This window comes from Corvus moneduloides, chromosome 15 (genome assembly GCF_009650955.1).
Source record: "Corvus moneduloides isolate bCorMon1 chromosome 15, bCorMon1.pri, whole genome shotgun sequence".
NCBI lineage: Eukaryota > Metazoa > Chordata > Aves > Passeriformes > Corvidae > Corvus > Corvus moneduloides.
The window spans coordinates 18937773-18956619 of NC_045490.1; the positions used below are offsets into that span (position 1 = coordinate 18937773).

At 45.8% G+C, this 18847-nt stretch overlaps 1 protein-coding gene and 1 long non-coding RNA gene across 9 annotated transcripts in view; both read right to left on the minus strand.

Annotated features, from left to right (window-relative positions):
* Window positions 1–703, minus strand: part of LOC116451506 — a 111626-nt gene extending 110923 nt beyond the window's left edge. For all 8 annotated transcript variants that reach the window (XR_004243214.1, XR_004243215.1, XR_004243212.1 and 5 more), the window contains exon 1: window positions 615–703. This is a non-coding gene — a long non-coding RNA (uncharacterized LOC116451506). The remainder of the gene's footprint in view (window positions 1–614) is intronic.
* Window positions 704–2168: 1465 nt separating this feature from the next.
* LOC116451594 (kazal-type serine protease inhibitor domain-containing protein 1-like) lies at window positions 2169–15762 on the minus strand. The gene is made up of 4 exons (XM_032125222.1): window positions 14785–15762; window positions 7550–7710; window positions 5963–6107; window positions 2169–4605 (listed from the first exon to the last, which is right to left on the minus strand). The coding sequence occupies exons 1-4, from the start codon at window positions 15239–15241 to the stop codon at window positions 4460–4462; spliced, it is 909 nt and encodes a 302-aa protein (XP_031981113.1). The 5' UTR covers window positions 15242–15762; the 3' UTR covers window positions 2169–4459.
* Window positions 15763–18847: the final 3085 nt, after the last annotated feature.

The following is an 18847-nucleotide window of genomic DNA, read 5'->3' on the forward strand; positions in this document are numbered from 1 at the left end:
AGTGGGTGTCTCCCGAAGCCCTTTCCCGCCTTCCCCTTCCTTCCCCCCTTGTTCGAGGCCGTTTCAGTGGCTGATGTTCATCTCGGACAAGTTCTGAAGCGGGGCTGCCTCTGGTTTTCGGAGAAGAAGCGGTGCAGGAGCCCAGCACTGCCTTCAGAGAGCAGCGGCACCGCGGAGTAGGTGCGGCTCCGTCGTGGAGCCGCCGTGATGCCAGCGCGGATGCCGGGAGCAGAGCGAGGGGAGCAGAGCGAGGGGAGCAGAGCGAGGGGAGCAGAGCGAGGGGAGCTCTGGAGCGCCGCCGGTCCCGGCCCCGCACAGCATCGCTGGCCGCACGCGTGTCCCGCCCTCCCGCAGCACAGCGGGGCCGCCGGCTCGGCTCCGCTGGCCCCGGCACCGCCGCAGCTCCGCGGACAGGGCGACTCCCGGGCACCTTTCCCCCCTCAGCCCGGCCGGCCCTGCGCATCGCACGGGCCCCGCCCGCACCACCTGAGCGCTCCACCGCGCACCTCAGCACCGCCCTCCCTCCTCCCCCCGAGCTCTCGGCCCGTCCCCACGGACGGCCCCGCTGCGGCCGCGCCCCAGCGACCAGGCGAGGTCCCGCCGGGCGCACCCACCTGGAGGCGCAGCGCATCCTTCCGAGAGGCGGCGGGGCCGGGGGGGACGGCGGCAGCGCCGGGGCCGGGCGGGGGTGTGCGGACACGGGCGGGGGCGGTGCGGACGCGGGCGGACACGGGCGGAGGAGGAGCGGACGCGGGCGGAGGAGGAGCGGACGCGGGCGAGGGCGGTGCCAGCTCCGCCCGGATCAGCGTGGGGTCCGCCTCACGATGAGCAGTTGGTGTAAAATTATCCATGTTTCCCTGATGCTTTATTGCCCACGTTTCAAAAATTCCCATGTGAAGCCTGGTAGCCCCAGAGAAGGGGACTACACTGGTAGAATGTCTCTGGAAATGGAAACTGGTTTAGACCTGGAAGGAAAACATGGATTGGGTGTATTTGCTGGATTCATCCTCAGCAGTGAGGTCGAGAAACAATTATTAGGACAATTTAGTCAGGGTAGGAAGAGTGGTTTCTTTGCACATGAACTATCACGGTTGAATCACTGAACCATATGCTTTTATACAAAATACCTTCATTAATTATTAGTCTGAAGCAAAATTATGGAAATGGGGTTAATAAACAAATAAATAAATAGTTCATGAGCAGAGTCTGTGGATAGAGCATGTACCTAAGTGTGAGTGAGAGCTGGAGTTTCTGCAGAATGAGCCAATTTCCAGCTTGCCTGGAGAGTGTTTGTTCCTGGCCAGAAACATCTGTCCCCCTGGCCTGGGTCTCCTGTCCGTGGTGACGGCTGAGCACGGACAGAAGGGGAGAGCACAAAGCTGTGCCACGGGGCAGGCACGGAGCGCACACTGTGCTCAGCTGCACAGGGCACCCCTGGCATTGCACCTCATTTAACCATCACTTGAATCATTTTAATCTCTGGAATGCAGAAAATTGCCTTTCTATATCTGATTCCTTTCAACTATATCCTGGTTATTTTAAGGGGAAAAAAAACTGGTCCAGCTAAAGAATTAATGGATTCCTAGACTAATACCTGACAAAACTTGAACACAGCAAGTAATAATATTAGATTGTGAAAGCACCCCAGCCTATGTCAGGGTCCTCGCCCAAAGGACCTACTGCATTAAGTAGTGTAATTTCTGTAGCAACTTCTATACAATTCCCTTACGTGGGAGGGGGAAATGGCACAGTGAAGATGCTTGTGTGGCAGGAGGAAGCTGTGCCATGAATTTCAGACTTGCAACAAAATTCTTACAGTCTTCTGTGGAAGCTCAATTAAAAGGAGGGTTTAGGTCTGCCTTGGAAAATACAGTACCAGGACTAATGCATAGTTTTCAGCTCAACTCTGGCTCATTTCCTTCTAGATGGAATAAACCTCTTTTCTTGAATTGCTGTTCCTTTGGGTTACGTGAACAGATCTGTTGCTACAGGCAATGCATTCACAATGAGATCCATTTGTTTGCCACGCAGCTCAGAGAGGACTGAATCTCCTTCATGCTTTTTAAAATTTAACATTAAATGCTTGTTGAAGTATATAAACAAAAGCAGATGGTTTTGTCCCCTCCCACAAAAAAGAAACTAGGAATTGTTCAAGGTGTCAGTGTTCCTTTTTTTTTTTTGCATAACACTGGGATTTTTCCTAAAATGCAGTTTTCTTACTGAAAGGAATGGCTGATAATTTACAAGAACTTAAATATATACAAAAAATACATACGGAGAGAAATGCAACATATTTAATTTAGAATTCTTTGTTCTGGGAATGTGAGCTTTTCTTAAACAGACATACTCCATCAGGCTAAACACTCACAAACTGGTATTTGCTAGAGTTCTGCTGCACATTTTCTCATTCAAACATTCTTTTCCTTCTGTTTTTCATTTTACGTTAACAGCAACAAAAGGCCCTGAAGAATTCTAATTTCTTTCTATGGCTAATGATTTCAAGATTATTTTCTGTGCTGTGTACTATACTATGCCAATATATATTGCCACCATTTAGTGATTACTTTAGTAATCTAATTCATTAATTTGCTATGCAGATCACAATTGATCTTGAGTATAGGTCTGCATATTAAATAGTTCCATAAAAAATAATCAGTGATTTCTATCAGATAATTTTATGTTTAATTTAATATATAGTGGATAAGCAAAAAAGGTTATTAACACATCACTAAGAAGACCAGGAAGAGTCCATAAAAACAAAACCAGTAGTTAAAAATGAAGCCACTTCCTATTCCTAATTAAAACTAATTAATCATTTTCAATAACACAATGACACACTTTCTTCTCAGAAGCTGACAATACCCCATGAAGCCTGAAATGAAATAAATTATTCTTTGGTTGTTTGCTGGACAGAGGTCAATAATACCTCAGGGCAAACACAGTCTATAGCCAATTTCTTAATGTAATTCAAATTGAAAAGAAAAATCTTTCTAATAGCAAAAAAAGGCACAAATAGCACATTAAAAGAAGAATTTGTGATGTACTGTATATGCATTAAAAATTCTACACAGTGTGTGTATGGGTACAGTAAAATTGCCCGTAAAGCTTCCCTGTCACCAGGAACTCAGCTCACAGCCACCTTGGTGTGTGCAGGGACCACTGCCTGGGCCTGTGCCTTGGCCCAAGGAGGCTGAGGACACGAAGGCTTTCCCTGCAGATGCCTGAACTTCTGCTTCCTTAGTCCCTAATGTCGTTCAGAATTTTACTGCTATTCATCTGTCCTCAGCCAATGGGAACAGAGGTGTAAGTGCAGGGTTGGTGTTTTCCATTTCCCATTAATGCTGAGCCAGCCTTCATGTAATTAGTTAACAAAAGCAATTGGAGAAATTTCTCAGGGTGCTCACTCAACCCTTGGAAGTGTGTTTTTGGCTCCATCTCCTTTGCTGTCTGGTTCATGGATCAGTTTGCACAAGGTGCATGTGTTCTGGTGGTTTTCTGCCCTTTCAGCAGCTTGGCACTGCTGATGGGTTGGGGATAGGGACAGCTCGTGCACAGCCCCAGACAAAGGATAGATCCTGGCTCTGGAGTGCAATCTCTGTGTGTTTGAAGGGCATGCACTGAGTTACAGAGCAGCTGTCGCCTTTAAACTGCAGAAATGCCCACCAACCAGCATCCCATTCAGGGGGAAAATTATGATCCCAAACCCTGAACCACTCCCAGGCTGGTGGGAAGGAGCCAGCGCTGTGAGGAGTAATGCAGGAGCTGTTAGAAGAAGGAGTCCAAGATGTGCTCAAATGTTTGAACGCACAAAGAATCTCTTCTGGCTATTTTTGAGTATTGACAGTAAAGCAGCACTTACTGGCTTTAGACCGTGATTGCTTCATGTATCTATTAAAAGTAAACAAAATCATCCCCCAAAAGACAGATAATTCACTTTTGATGAGACTCACCATGGAAAATTTCAAATGAGAAGAAAAATCCTGCTGAAACTTATGAGAAAACATGAACTAAAGAGATTAAAGACTATTTTGCAACCTCCATACTTACTTAGGCTTGTTGCCATGTGAAAAATCTCTTGATATTTCTCAGTACTTTACAGACAAAAAGAAAATTGATTCGAAGTAAAAGTTTTGTTGAACTATTGACATTTTTTGTAGACAAATTAGAATGTGTGAAAGAAATTATAAGGTAAGTTAAAAATTAATATAAAATTTGATCCCTTTGGCATACTTACTAGAAAGGTGCATGTTGAGGAATTTTATTTAATAGTCTAAATATATGGTGTTACAACTGTTCTTATTTCTGGTAAGTAGCATGGTGTACTTCATCCAAAGCTGCATTTCAGGAAGGGGGATACACAAGTGAGTGTGTGTGTTATCAGAGGAGCCATTTACAGAACAGAGACTACTGGTAAATATAACGGTGTGAAAGGATTTGGACAATAGATGTATAAAAACTATTATTCAGAGTTGTTTTCATTATCGTAGTCCCCAGACTCATATTCTTCATCATCTTCCTCATCAGAATTGTCATAATACTCCTCATATTCAATGCTGTAGCTTGCGCTTCTGCTGCCAGCAGTAAATGCAAATGCAGGAGATGGGTCTGCAAGATGTAATTGAATCCAGATTAAATTAGTTGAAGATAGGAATAAAGAGGAAGGCATGGGTTTGGATTTGTACAGCAAGCTCAGAGTTTCTGAATCCTTGTTATTTATGAAAAGGACAGGGGTTTTATCCAATGGTTTGACCTCATACCACTGAAGGTCAAATTTCTATATAGAATCATGGAATCCCAGAATAGATTGGTTTGAAATGGACCTTAAAGATCATCTTGTTCCACCCCCCTGCCATGGGCAGGGACACTTCCACTATCCCAGGTTTCTCCAAGCCCCGTCCAGCCTGGCCTTGGACAGTTCAGGGATGGGGCAGTCACAGCTTCTTTAACAAACCTGTGTCAGTGCTTCACCACGCTCTGAGTAAAGAATTTCTTCCTAACATCCAATCTAAATCTCTCCCATTTTAGTTCAAAACTATACTCCCTTGCCCAACCACTATCTGCCTGTATAAAAAGTCCCTCTCCCTCCTTCTAGTAAGCCCACTTTAAGGATTGGAAGGGGCTCTGGGATCTCCCCAGAGCCTTCTCTTCCCCAGGCTTAACACCAGCAGCTTGCTCAGCCTGTCTCCAGAGCAGAGGTGCTCCAGCACTTGGAGCATCTTCATGGCCTTCTCTGGGCCCACTCTAACATGTCCACATCTTTCCTGCGCTGAGGACATGTTGAAAATGCATTTAATTCCTAATACTAATAAGCTATGACATCGGTCCTCTGCAGCTGCTGTGCATCTGCAAATATTGCCAGAGAAAATGAAGCTTTAAAAGCCCCTTGTAGAAATGAGGTGAGTGACAAACTCCTCTAGACCAGGAGGTAAATATGACAATGCATCTTTATCCTGGATTTGCCAGGAAAAATAGTTGTCCATAGAGGAAGAAGGATATTATTCTGCAGGTCTGGGCACAATGCAAAACAACTGCAAAGCTATTTCTTACATCTTTTGAACCACTCTCATTAAGGAATAACAACGGTTTCCTTCCTAGTTTTTTGAAAAATAAACAGCTAAGCAGACCTGCCACGGTTCAAAGACTCCCTCAGTTACACCAGCTGTTGTTCTGGGTCCTACTAACATCAAAGGACTTCTCTAGGATAAGGACAGTGGAATAATGTGTCTCAGCTGTATGGCTCCAACCCACGGTTTTCTGTTTTCTGGAAGCTGGTATAATTCACAGCAAAATATTACTATATAAACCCGTTAGGGGGTACAGTAAAATAAAAGCACTCAGAAGAGTAAAAATACAGGCAGCTTTGGGTAATTTGCCCTATGCTTCATTTGCATTCTGACCCCATCCTTTGCATTCTGCTTGTATTCATTTTTATATTTTTTACATTCAAATAAAAAAAAATTACCATCAATGACTTTCAGTCTTGCAGAGGCATATGTTGCACCATACTTATTTTTGGTGTGGCAGATGTAAATGCCTTCATCTGATTTTTTGAGGCCTTGAATCTGCAGCCAGCCTGTCACACCATACTTCTGAGGCCCACCTCTTTCCTTTGAGAAGGAAAGAAATGGTTGAAATTAAGCAGCTAGGAGACACCATGATATTTATCAAAATAATTGTGGATGGATTAAATATCATCAAAACCTTTGCTCTTTTTTAATGCAAACAGGCTTTGATTCTGCTTATTCCTGCTGCTCTATGTTTTACCTTCTTACTGCTCTGCACCTCTGAGTTCCTGCTTTCCCATCTCTGCCCTTTCAGCTTCATTGCCCTGCGCAGTGCTCTCATTCCTGTTCCTCTTCACGCCACTGTTTCCAGAGCTCCTCCTATCTCTTGTCCCTGAACCAGTTGCTGCTCCTTCAAAGCATTGCCACCTATGCTCAAGCTCAGCAATTTCTTTAGGATGAGACAGAGAGTGAGTCTGGGTGGGCTGTTAGTGCCAAGGGGGCCTGACCAAGCTGACACTCAGCAGCCAGGTTTTATGGATTGGCATGACATTCCATGGGAACTTTCACACTTCATGACAATCAGTTTCAACTGGCTTGGACTAAAGCCTCCTAAAGGGGTGAGCTTTCTTTTCCAAACAAATAACTCGAACACCTTAAGAGATGTTAACAGAGATGCTCTCGTGCTGAGAGCATGGGTGAACAGGGAGTCAGCTTGGCCTCTGAGGTTACCAGTGTTTGCATGTGGCTCCTTGCATCATTGTCACTCAGCAACTGTTAGTCCACTAATCCCACCTATGTTCATGTTTCCTCTGGAAAAGCTTCAAAATAACTTAGACTTTTAGTACTTTGGTATTTTTGGCACTTTAATTAGCTTTTTCTGTGTTTATTCTCCCTACCTTTTTGTTCATTTTGTGCTCCATGTCCACTGGATCTGGCTGGTTTTGGGCTGTATCCAGAAATTTGCCATGCATTTCACTGCATGGTCTCTGCTCATGTTCTCTGTCCATTGGAGAAGTCTTGCAGAAGGCCTTAGCAAAGGCTTCAGCCTTCCTGCAGGCTGCCTGGACAGCTGGCATCATTTACTCATCTCCTCAGAATTTTATTTCCATTTAAAAGAGTTAACATTTTGATTTATTTGATTTCAGCTCAAACTTTCAGCCTATTTCTGGATTTGCTTGAAGCCCCTACTAATGCCATTCTACTCTTTCCCCTTAGATTAAAGCACCATGGCTTCCATAAAATGAATAAGATTCTTTGCTTTCCTGGTGAATGCCTCAGGGACAGAACCCAAATAACAGGTCTCCAGGAACAGCATCTTGCAAAGGGGAACTTTAAATACCTGTCAGAATTGAGCTTCCTGCATCAAGAGTAGTAGAAGTGCTGCAAACAGCCATCCTTCCCAGAATGTTCCTTCTTTCAGCTCAGTTTTTTCAGTATCAGACCTACATAAAGAAATTCTTCCATCTTTTCTTTCCCTGCAGCAGCCCAGATTAAGCACCTGCTCCTCTTCGCAAACCCTATGCAATAGTAAATTCAAGTTTTACCTGAACTGAGACGTGGGTGTCATCTCCTGGCAGAAACATTTTATTCCCCTTTTTTTTCCATTCAAGCTGTGGCATAGGATAGGCTGACACCTCACAGCCAAAAATGACATCATTGCCAGTGTAATTCTGGGCATCCTGAGGTGGCATAGAAATAACAGGAGCTGCAAAGAACAGACAGCGGTGCTTTAGAAGACAGTGGACAAAAGAACACAAACATAGAAGCAAGTAACGTCAATCCCTGCTTCGCATGATACCGTCAGATTGCATTCGCCTTTTGCCTCTCACACACTGTGAAGAGCCACGTGATTCCAAACATCTTTTACATCTCAGAAAACCTTGTGTCTGTGCTTTCTAAAAATTATTATTCAAGTCTGTTGTTCCCCTTGCAGAGGATCTTGGAACCTGAGCTGAAATTAAGGGCTTAATTTTGCCCCATGAGCCGTCATCGTGGACGAGGCTCAGGGTCCCCCAACAGAGGTGCCAGTACCCGACCTGGGCTTCAGAGAAAAGCACAAGAAATTCTGTAGCACACAAGTCACAGAGTGATTTGACTGTATGATAGCTCAGAATGTGTTACATTTTGGTTAGCTAAAAGCTAAAATACTGCCGTTGCTGGCTTGTCAGGTTTGTTTTCTGAGTACATCTTTGCCTTGAAGCTGCTAAACCATTGTCCTGCACTGATACCCATGGAAGTCACAAGTTACAGAATAACAGTTGTAATGCATTTTACATTTATCCTCAATTGCTACTGATGTCATTCAATATTCGTGTTAGGAATGAAAGGGATTGAAATCCAATTATTTCTATGAGGTTTCATGTTCTACTTATTATACCTGTTAACGTTTCCACGTTCTTGTTTCCTCGTGTTCTCTTACCGTTACCCCCTCCAGTGTTTATTGATCACCTCAGCGTTCTCCTTTTTCCCTTTTCCCGAAGCAAAAGCTGCCGGCAGCCACGAGAGGGAGCCAGCCCGGGGGCTTGGAGGCACTGGAGCCACAGCCCATCCATCCCCCGGTGCCTTCACAGCCCATCCATCCCCCGGTGCCTTCACAGCCCATCCATCCCCCGGTGCCTTCACAGCCCATCCATCCCCCGGTGCCTTCACAGCCCATCCATCCCCCGGTGCCTTCACAGCCCATCCCCCGGTGCCTTCACAGCCCATCCATCCCGCGGTGCCTTCACAGCCGATCCATCCCCCGGTGCCTTCACAGCCCATCCATCCCCCGGTGCCTTCACAGCCCATCCATCCCCCGGTGCCTTCACAGCCCATCCCGCGGTGCCTTCACAGCCCATCCATCCCCCGGTGCCTTCACAGCCCATCCATCCCCCGGTGCCTTCACAGCCGATCCATTCCCCGGTGCCTTCACAGCCCATCCATCCCCCGGTGCCTTCACAGCCCATCCATCCCGCGGTGCCTTCACAGCCCATCCCGCGGTGCCTTCACAGCCCATCCATCCCCCGGTGCCTTCACAGCCCATCCATCCCCCGGTGCCTTCACAGCCCATCCCGCGGTGCCTTCATAGCCCATCCATCCCTCGGTGCCTTCACAGCCCATCCATCCCGCGGTGCCTTCACAGCCCATCCATCCCTCGGTGCCTTCACAGCCCATCCATCCCCCGGTGCCTTCACAGCCCATCCCCCGGTGCCTTCACAGCCCATCCATCCCTCGGTGCCCTCACAGCCCATCCATCCCTCGGTGCCTTCACAGCCCATCCATCCCCCGGTGCCTTCACAGCCCATCCATCCCCCGGTGCCTTCACAGCCCATCCATCCCCCGGTGCCTTCACAGCCCATCCATCCCGCGGTGCCTTCACAGCCCATCCATCCCGCGGTGCCTTCACAGCCCATCCATCCCGCGGTGCCTTCACAGCCCATCCATCCCCCGGTGCCTTCACAGCCCATCCATCCCGCGGTGCCTTCACAGCCCATCCATCCCGCGGTGCCTTCACAGCCCATCCCGCGGTGCCCTCACAGCCCATCCATCCCTCGGTGCCTTCACAGCCCATCCCGCGGTGCCTTCACAGCCCATCCATCCCGCGGTGCCTTCACAGCCCATCCATCCCTCGGTGCCCTCACAGCCCATCCATCCCCCGGTGCCTTCACAGCCCATCCATCCCCCGGTGCCTTCACAGCCCATCCCCCGGTGCCCTCACAGCCCATCCATCCCCCGGTGCCTTCACAGCCCATCCATCCCGCGGTGCCTTCACAGCCCATCCATCCCTCGGTGCCCTCACAGCCCATCCATCCCTCGGTGCCTTCACAGCCCATCCATCCCCCGGTGCCTTCACAGCCCATCCCTTGGTGCCTTCACACCTGATCGCGGGGCACATCCCTCTCTGGGCGTGCGGGAGCGTACTGCTCATCTCCTGTGTTAACAGGGAATGATGATGTTCGGCGACACAGACAAAAATAGTGGATTTACTGCTAGCAAAGATTTCCTGTTTTGGAGATCTCTGCTTTTTTTCCCCTGATCTATTTGTCGACAACAAGAAATGTTTTGGCTATGAAAATCTGTTTTCTATCTATTTCCAGATTGACGCCCAAAAAGGAATGCATTTTCTGAGCCATTAGGCATGTATTTAATTAATGATTTTTTTTTTTTTTTGGTGGAGATCCCAGATGCTTGGAAACAGAAACTTAAAGTAAATAATTAATGTATTTTTACTTGCAATATTTGAATCAATACCTAGGTGCATCATTTATGCTTTGGCATTTGAAATTGTGACAGCCTGTTCTCTGTTTTCAAGCAATAATTTATAACACATTTTTCAGTTTTTCAGGATTGGTGTCTGTGCAGCAAATATTAAATGCATACTGATTAATTACAAACAAATGACACAGAAAACTATATTTTTTCCCATTTATAAATGCCTCATTAAATAATGTTGCTACTTGTCAAAAGTAAGATTTTTTCAAACTAGGAAACTTAAATCCTTAAATGCTTTTTGTTTCATGAGAACTATACATTCAGAATCTATTATTTCAAAAATCCTGTATTCAAATCAGCATTAACTGAATATCTTGGATGAGCTTTTTTTTTTTTTTTTTTTGGCCTATGAACTGATCACAGAGGGTCTGATATTAAAACATACTTTTAAAATTAATTGAAACTGCACTCCTTTTAATGATACATCCACTGTAGTTAAGCCTAAAATGTACAAAAGAAACCAAATGTCCACACTGACTCACAGGAGTTCTTTGAATTGTTGCCACATAGAGACAGTATAAAAAACTTTTCAAATAGGCAGATGTTGCCTGGTGAGTATTTTTGTTGTGCTGTTAACTCAGGTGTCCTGTGGATCCCCTGACAACACTGATGTGTGGCCAAGGACTGGGTCCTGCCTATGTCACTGTCCCCAGCCATGGCTCAGCCCAGCGAGGCCACCCATGGGAACATATCTGGAGCCTGGAGGACACAAAGGTCTGAATTACAAATCCTCATTACAGCTGTCCAGCACTGCCTACAATACACCAGGATGAATTCCACTCTGGAAATACCCCTCTTGCCATTAACTGTGAGGAGAATCCAGCAGACAGCTCGGAAATGCCTGGGCATGGTCTGAGTCCAGGGCTGACCAGGACTGGCATCACCCGAGACCAAACTCACAGCAGGCAGGAGTTCTGATCGAACCAAACTGCCCTTTCTGAATCTGAACACACCGCCAGTATTCACTATCCACTCGAAGTGCCTTCAGAAATAAAACACTGCAAGTCTCACAACAGCATTTTGCTCTGTTTTGTGGAAGAAAATTGAAGTAATGTTCTACAATTTAAACAGAAGTTTATAAACTTTATTTTTGAGTGTTTCAGGTTTTGTGTTCAGACAAATTCTCCTATTCATATCTGTGTGTTTGCATAACTGATTAGAAACAGAGCTTTACTGTTATGATAACTTGTCATTTTGATTCCTGGAGTAGGTAAATTTTTGTTGATAGCTATGGAAAATGTTCTGATGTCCCAGTGTCCGGAGCTGAATGGGCAGGAGCTGCATCTTTTCCTTTTCCAGTCAGTCATGAATTATCCCTATGTGTTACAGAGGATGTAAACCAGAAGCCAGGAGAAGTCAAAATACTGTTCCACCTTTCACAATCAACCCAATATCACTCCAGACCAATTAATTACATAATTAATAGGATTTTTTTTCTCATATTGTATATTATTAATTTTTCTAATCTATGTCTGTCTAGATGGAAATGGCAGAAAATTTTGTGGTTTGGTTATTTGTTTTTAGTCCAAAATTTACATTTAAAATAAATCATGTGATACAGCTAAACATAATCACTGCTGGATTGTTTTGCTAGTTCATTATATTATCAAAGAGAAATATTTGAATGTGAATGGGGATGGTTTAAGTGTGGAGAATCTGTATATAATCAATGTACTTAGTAACTTTGTTAAATTATTGGATAAACTGATCAGAACTAGCTTTCAGGAAAAGCAAGGATTTTTTCCGTGTTTCTTTAGCTAGCTAGGCCTTTTTCTTCTTTTTCTGGCAAGAGAAGAAAGATGAAAGGCTGTACTCCTCTGATGAAAGGAGTTTATTGTTATTTATTCATTGATTGCTGTATACAATTAATCCATTTGGCATCAAGAGGAAACAGCAGATGCTTTGAAGAAGAGAAAAACAAAACAAAGTACTTTGAGCTGAGTGAAGGTTATATTTATAGCGCGGTACCAAAACCTCACAGTGCTCAGTGTTTGTTTCGCATGCAAATTGGAGTCAGGACAGCCCGTGCTGCGGCGCTCGCTGCTCTCAGAGCCAGGTTCCCTGGTGCCTTTGTCACCAGCTGCGCCCGGAGCGGCCGGGCTGGAGCGCGGTGCCGTCAGCCCGGGCTGCTGCGGGCGGGGCCGGGCCGGCGGCTCCCGGGACAGCCGTGCCCGCTGCAGCCCCTCCGAGCCCCGCTGTGCCCCTCGGAGCCCCTCGGAGCCCCGCTGTCCCCCTCCGAGCCCCTCTGAGCCCCGCTGTGCCCCTCGGAGCCCCGCTGTGCCCCTCCGAGCCCCGCTGTGCCCCTCTGAGCCCCTCTGAGCCCCTCCGAGCCCCGCTGTGCCCCTCCGAGCCCCTCCGAGCCCCGCTGTGCCCCTCCGAGCCTCTCGGAGCCCCTCCGAGCCCCGCTGTGCCCCTCTGAGCCCCGCTGCAGCCCCTCCGAGCCCCGCTGCAGCCCCTCCGAGCCCCTCCGAGCCCCGCTGTGCCCCTCCGAGCCCCGGGCTCGCCCAGCGGCCCGGGCTCCGGCCGGGCTCTGAAGCTTCCGAGCCAGCGCGGGGAGCGGCAGCTCGGGGAGAGGAGAAGGGCGTTTGTGACCCCTGTCGCTACCAGCCCAGCGCCCTGTCCAGGCTCCAGGGCTCTGCCCAGCTCGGACATACTCCAGCCGGGTACTTTACTCCGCCACAGCCTCTTTCTTAACTAAACTCTGCGCAGCACCGACACGGCCGTGAGCTTTCCGGAGGCTTCTGTGCAATTCAGTAAGCTGAGAGGTTAGGATAATTCTCTGCACTCCTGGAGAGAGGCTTCGGTTTTTCTGGGGAGCCAGGATAGCAGCGGGAAAGCGCTGGGGGTGATGCCTGGATGCAGAGCAGAGCTGCTAAGCTCCTTCCTCCTGCTTGAGGAGCAGCAGTGTGATGCGCCTCGGGGCGACTGGGGGCCTGCTGGATGACACCAGCAATTAAGAGTGGTAGTACTTCCAAATTAAAAAGGCTCTCGTACTCGGCCACTTCTGTTAAATTAATTAGAGGGACCACTGCTTTAAGCCTGTGTGCCTGAGCAGCTGCCGGTGCTGCGAAGTTACCGGCACTCGCTAAGGGAGTGGCATTTCTGGCCGAAATCTTGCTGGAGTGGTTATGCCACAAGAACTATGGCTACTTAATCCCAAACAAAGACACCTTCCCAAGGCTAACAGGCTTTCAGTTGTCCTGCAGGCTGGCGTGCATGTCCCTTCCCTGATGAGCCTCATTTCACAGCTTAATACCCTGGTAGCAAATAAAGGATTCTTTAAAGGATCTTTCTCTTGCAGCTAGAGAAAGAGGAAAGAAGCCTGATATTAGCTGTTCATCACTTTTCCTTTTAAGTGTTCAATATTCATTGTTCATTCAATATAAAACCACAGCATACAGTCTAAAACTGCTAGAGAGGAGTGGGTAAAATGTACCTGAGTTACTCCTATATGTAATCCTTTGCCAGAGCTGCAATTTCAGATTCCCAGAACTGTGACCCATTTGTGACCCACAGACCTCTTCTAGTTACTTAATTTGAGAAAATATTTGATTAACTTAAAAAATCACAGTAACTTCTCATTCAGAAACAAACAAAAGCCTCTTCACATCTTCATTTTAGTTGTCTCTTAAGTGAAAGATGCCCATGAGTAATGACTTGTAGTAATGCAAAGAATGGAAACAGCATATGAGCAGGAAGCAGGAGTTCCCTGTAAGCCCACCTAAGAATCCTTCCACTAACAATCAGCAGAGACAACTGTTCACTGTAAGAGTCCTTTAGGGAAATTGTTTCAGCTTGATTCTGTTCTAATATTTGGATTTGTATTTCATGGGTTAGATAGATTTTATGATGATTCTGAATTGGATTATTTTGGACCTTTTTAAAAAGAACAGAGCTGTTAATTAAACCCCATCTCCTTCTATTGCCCCTGCTTCACTGCTTACCATGTATCCTCACAAGTGGTTACACACATGCATCCATATAAACACACACACACACATACATGTAGCTGTGTGTGTGTATACATACGATAGATGTATACATATTGATATATATATATAGAGAGAGACATACATATATATATATATATAAATGAGATCTGCTTTACTATCACCACTTTACAATTAGGTCAGTCCTCTTATAATAATAATAATAATAATTTGCCCATTCCTTCCAGACTATCCTATCTGTTTACTGATACCCAAATACACATACAACTTCTGTAGAAAAGAAATCATACTCTGGTTACTCAGAACAGACCCAGTCTGTAGATAGATGGCTTATTAGTCACCATGAGATTTAATCCACTCGTCTAATATGGAGGCTTATAACGTATGAGGTTAAGTACCAGATGATGAACCACATGTTTAGCGCTAAGTAGTATTATAACAGAATAATGGTAATTTTAACAAAAAGTATTAGTTTAATGAAGCTAGACTGGAGTAGCTAGTAACACATCTGAAGATAAGAATCAGCTCTTTTTTTAGTTTAGTTTTAGTTTAGTACAAAGTGCCTCTGTACACATTACCTGATTCACATGGCCCTTTATGTTTCATGCTGATGTTTCTTTTCCCAGCATAAGCCTTGTTGAATTGACAGATGTTTTCATAGGTTTTCCCTTCAGGTCCACAGATGCTCTCTTGAGATTTGCACACACACTGGGGTTCAGGGACTTCCCCAAACCTTGCTTCATCAGCATCCAACCTGCACTCAAGGTGATCCCCACATTGCCCATAAAAATGATTGCCCTGGTCCAAGTCGCAGATCTGACCTTCCACATTCCCACATTCCAGGCAGCAGCCACAGCGATCCAGCACAGTCCCGGCTGGACAGTCCTTAGGCTCAGAGCAGAACGCCAAATCACATTTTCCACAACTATCTCCTTCCCTTAACAGCCTCCACCACCCTCGGTGGTATAAGGCAGGGAAACTCTGAGAAACCTGTACCAGTGCTACCAGCACTGCTGTAACCATCCAGTGCTTCATCTTGAGAGTGTAACAAAAAGCAGAAAAGGTCCTTGGAGTAAAGCCAGGAAGAGGAAAAAAAGCAAACCAAAAAAAGAGCAAGCTAGTGGGAGAAAAACATCACAATCCTGGTTTTGTTTTAGAAAATAAGCTCTACTCCAAACACAGGCTTTAAGAAAAAATTAGCATCCGATTTCTAATCTGGAACTGATAATAAAAATGCATAAAAACCCAGCAGCTTTTCTCTAATGCAGTTTGGAATGTGAGTACTGCTTGCACTGAGACCAAACTGCCCCTTCTGACAGCTGAGTCGAAGCTCTCTGAAAAGCTGTTTGCTCTGTGTCTCATTGAGCCAAATTTGCAAAGCCTTGCTCTACTGAAACATCACATTGCAACTGTAGAAAGGGGAACAGGGTAAAGGAGTGTAAAATGAAAACATTTACTGGAGGAGTGGCCGTCCCCTCCATCAGGCAAAATAGTCACAAAAAGATAAACATGTGTACAAAGCAGCACCTAAAATCCCAGTGCCCTGGGGCTTAGACGGTACTCTGGAGCTTGGTGCAACACCAAATGTGATCCATTACTGATCACAGCTAGGGGTTCTGAATTAACACTTTATTTACAGGCGCTATACAAGCAAGAGGCAATCCAAGACAGCTGGAATTGACTTTAAACTCTCGGGTTTAAGATGAAAGATGCCTTTAAAGAACCCATTGTTCTCTCTCCATATATTTTCTTTTCAGTGTTTATGGGTGTCCGTGCTTTGCAACACAAAATAATGTAGTCCATGTTTGGCTCTAAGAACAATGTGCAAAAGGTTTAGAGCACAGGCAAACATGAGCAAACTGCCACAGCTTCAAAAGAAGATTCTGCTGAAGTAGTAGATGCTGTGTTCATCTTTTCAAAGCACTTCTCTGCCTTAGTTTCTTAAGAGGTACTTACACTGCAGGTTATGAAGGAAGATGAAAGAGGTAACTAGGATTTCTTTCCGTGCTTTTTCTGTGTATATGTGTCTGCCAATTCAGGGAAATGGCTTTGCAGCTCGTTTTTCACCAGGTGTTGCACTGTTCTTTGTCCATCTCAGGATTTAGATGTGCTCCCTATCTCCTGGCAGAAATCCCTCTTCCCTTGCCCTGCTGATGAGATTTTGTGCCTGTAGCCCACAGGCTGCTGTCACCATTGTTCAAACCACGTGCAGCTCACCAGCAATTCTTCTTCCTGGCTGTGGAGGTAGAAGTGAAGCATCATGGACCTGCAGCCCCTGCAAGCATGGTTCAATGCCATGGGTCAAGGATCACCACTGTCTACAAAGGAGATGTCTCTCTGTGTTAGCTTAAAATAACCCTACATGCATCACAGTTTGAAGATAAACATAAAACTAAGACACTGTTAGCAAGCTGAAATAAAAGAGAAGTCATGCTTGTGCCTTCTTTTCCTAAAATCTTCCACAAACAGTTTTTCCCCTCTTTTTTTTATCCATGGTGTGTAACTGCTTACATAAGCTCAGTGAAGGATGCATTTTGTTGTACCAGCCTTGCATCCTCTGGCTGCATTCACAAAGGCAAATCTTTTGAGGTTGTATGTTTACTTTTCATCCCAAACATTTCCATGGCTTTTCCCAAATTCAGCTCCATACCTTCTGCACCATTTGAGATTACCTCTTCCTTTGAGATAAGAGGCAGGCTGCTTCAAAATCACTTCCTTCTCCCAAACAGCACATAATGCAATTTCCCCCAGCCTACACTGATAGCACTTCTCAGAGCCAGCCTGGAGACACCTGCAGGGCACTGGTTCTTTTTCCTGTGATCACTAGGATAATTCATATTCTGTAGTGCAAGTTTTTGCTTTGAACTCTGAATCAGACTGTAAATGAGTAAATTATGTGTGTAATTGATGCTTTTAACACTGAGAGTTATGAAAAAAAAGTAACTACTGAATTTAATGATAAATTGATTCTTTTGTCCTGTTTAATGTGTTTTATTTCATATTTCTTTATCAAGTCTTAATTGGACTTTAGTTTTGCATTATAGCATCTACTCACCACAGTCTATTTCATTATCTGTCTGTACAGCTGTGGGGGATGCGTATCTACAGGACAAGGATTTGCTAAGGCTCATATGAAGTAAAGGAATGTTTATCAAAGGGTGAAGCCATATGTGCAAAGTGGAGCCAAAGCAGGAAGGGCTGCAGGCCAGCACTGCCCCTAATAAGGGTGAGCTTTGTCTGGCATCTCTCAGGAAACCTGGGATCTTAGGGCTATAAAACAGTGAGTGTATTGCAAGGAAGTACTTCTTGTGAGCTGGCACAGAGGAAACCCATCACAGATATCCTAGAAAGCATTTCTGGCATTTACCTGACTCATGTAATCTGAATTCTTGGTGGGTTCAGCCTCTAAATTAAGAACTGGAAGTGCCTGTGGTCTCGTTTAAACAGCTACCACCTGGCAGATGATCTGCAGCTGAAGGTTACTTGGTCACAGATTCCTGAGATCACCTGGAACAAATTGAGGTTAAAGCACCATGGTATGAAATGGAGAAATGGCCTGATAACTCTCTGAATGTCTTTCATTACCAAGCCAGCTGTGACAAGCTGAGGAGAACTCCCCACACTGGATGGATGTGTGGCAGTCAGAGCAAGAGGAGAGGGAGGGAGAGAGAGCGAGATGCACAGCCGGGTTTGAAGAGGCACATTAAAGGCATGGCCCCATCTGCTTCAGGAATAAAATATACATTATTTCAGTGTGTCTCTAATCCCTAAAGCTTGCTTTGGTAGGGAAAAGTGTTGATTTTTAGCACAAATCTTGAATTACCCTAAATATCTCTCAGGATGGAACACAAGCAGCAGTGGATTAATGTCACTGGTGGAGCTGCAGGACAAACAGCGCAGTGCCCTGTGCTTTTCAGACAGCAGCCCCCAGGAGCTGCCTGCAGGGCCGAGGGCACAGGAGGCCTCACAGCCCCCAGTGAGGGCAGGAGGCTGCAGTGATGGGGAGCCAGCTGCCATCAGCTGGGAAACGACACCTTGGAGAATCATTTGTGTACCCTCGGTCTCAGCAGGAAGGGCTGTGCTAGCTGTGCAGCAATTTCCCTCGCTTTTCCCCAGTATTTTCATATGGCATGATCAGTGCAAGGAGTTCTGCCACCTTCCCGTGGGAACACGAGTTGGATGATGGGCAGGGAGGGGACACAGCAAAGGAGCCCAGGGCTGTGTTACACTCAGTTTCTGATTTGTATCACATTATTCTGCTTTGTGTGATAATAGGCAAGGTATGTGTCTGATGCAATTTGAAATCCTGTTGCTGGTGATTTTTGAGGTATTGCTCCTTCAGACAATATATGGTTCAGCTCTTTATTCTGTTTTAATTTGTGTCAACGCGAGTTTTAATTAAGGGAAGGTTTCTCAATGTGGCTCCTGCCAGACTTGCAGACCTGGTTGTTACATAGGCATGCACAGAAGTCCTGTCAGGAATTACAGCAAAGTACAAAAACCTTCCATGTGTTCCTTCTACCTTCTCTGTCCTGCAATGGTTCCTCTCCTTGAACATCTGGAGTCAAGCTGAGAAGCTAGAGTGCTCTGTCTCTTAGGCTCTACTACCTACCTATACTTGAAGTTCGTTTAGAGATAGGA

Excerpts from the sequence above, each read along its gene's own strand:
- LOC116451594 (XM_032125222.1), bottom strand. The coding sequence starts at position 15,241 with ATGAAGCACTGGATGGTTACAGCAGTGCTGGTAGCACTGGTACAGGTT. Across the intron at positions 6,108-7,549 it reads ACACCCACGTCTCAGTTCAG|GAAAGAGGTGGGCCTCAGAA; the intron begins GTAAAACTTGAA and ends TCCTTCTCAAAG. Across the intron at positions 4,606-5,962 it reads AAGACTGAAAGTCATTGATG|ACCCATCTCCTGCATTTGCA; the intron begins GTAATTTTTTTT and ends TACATCTTGCAG.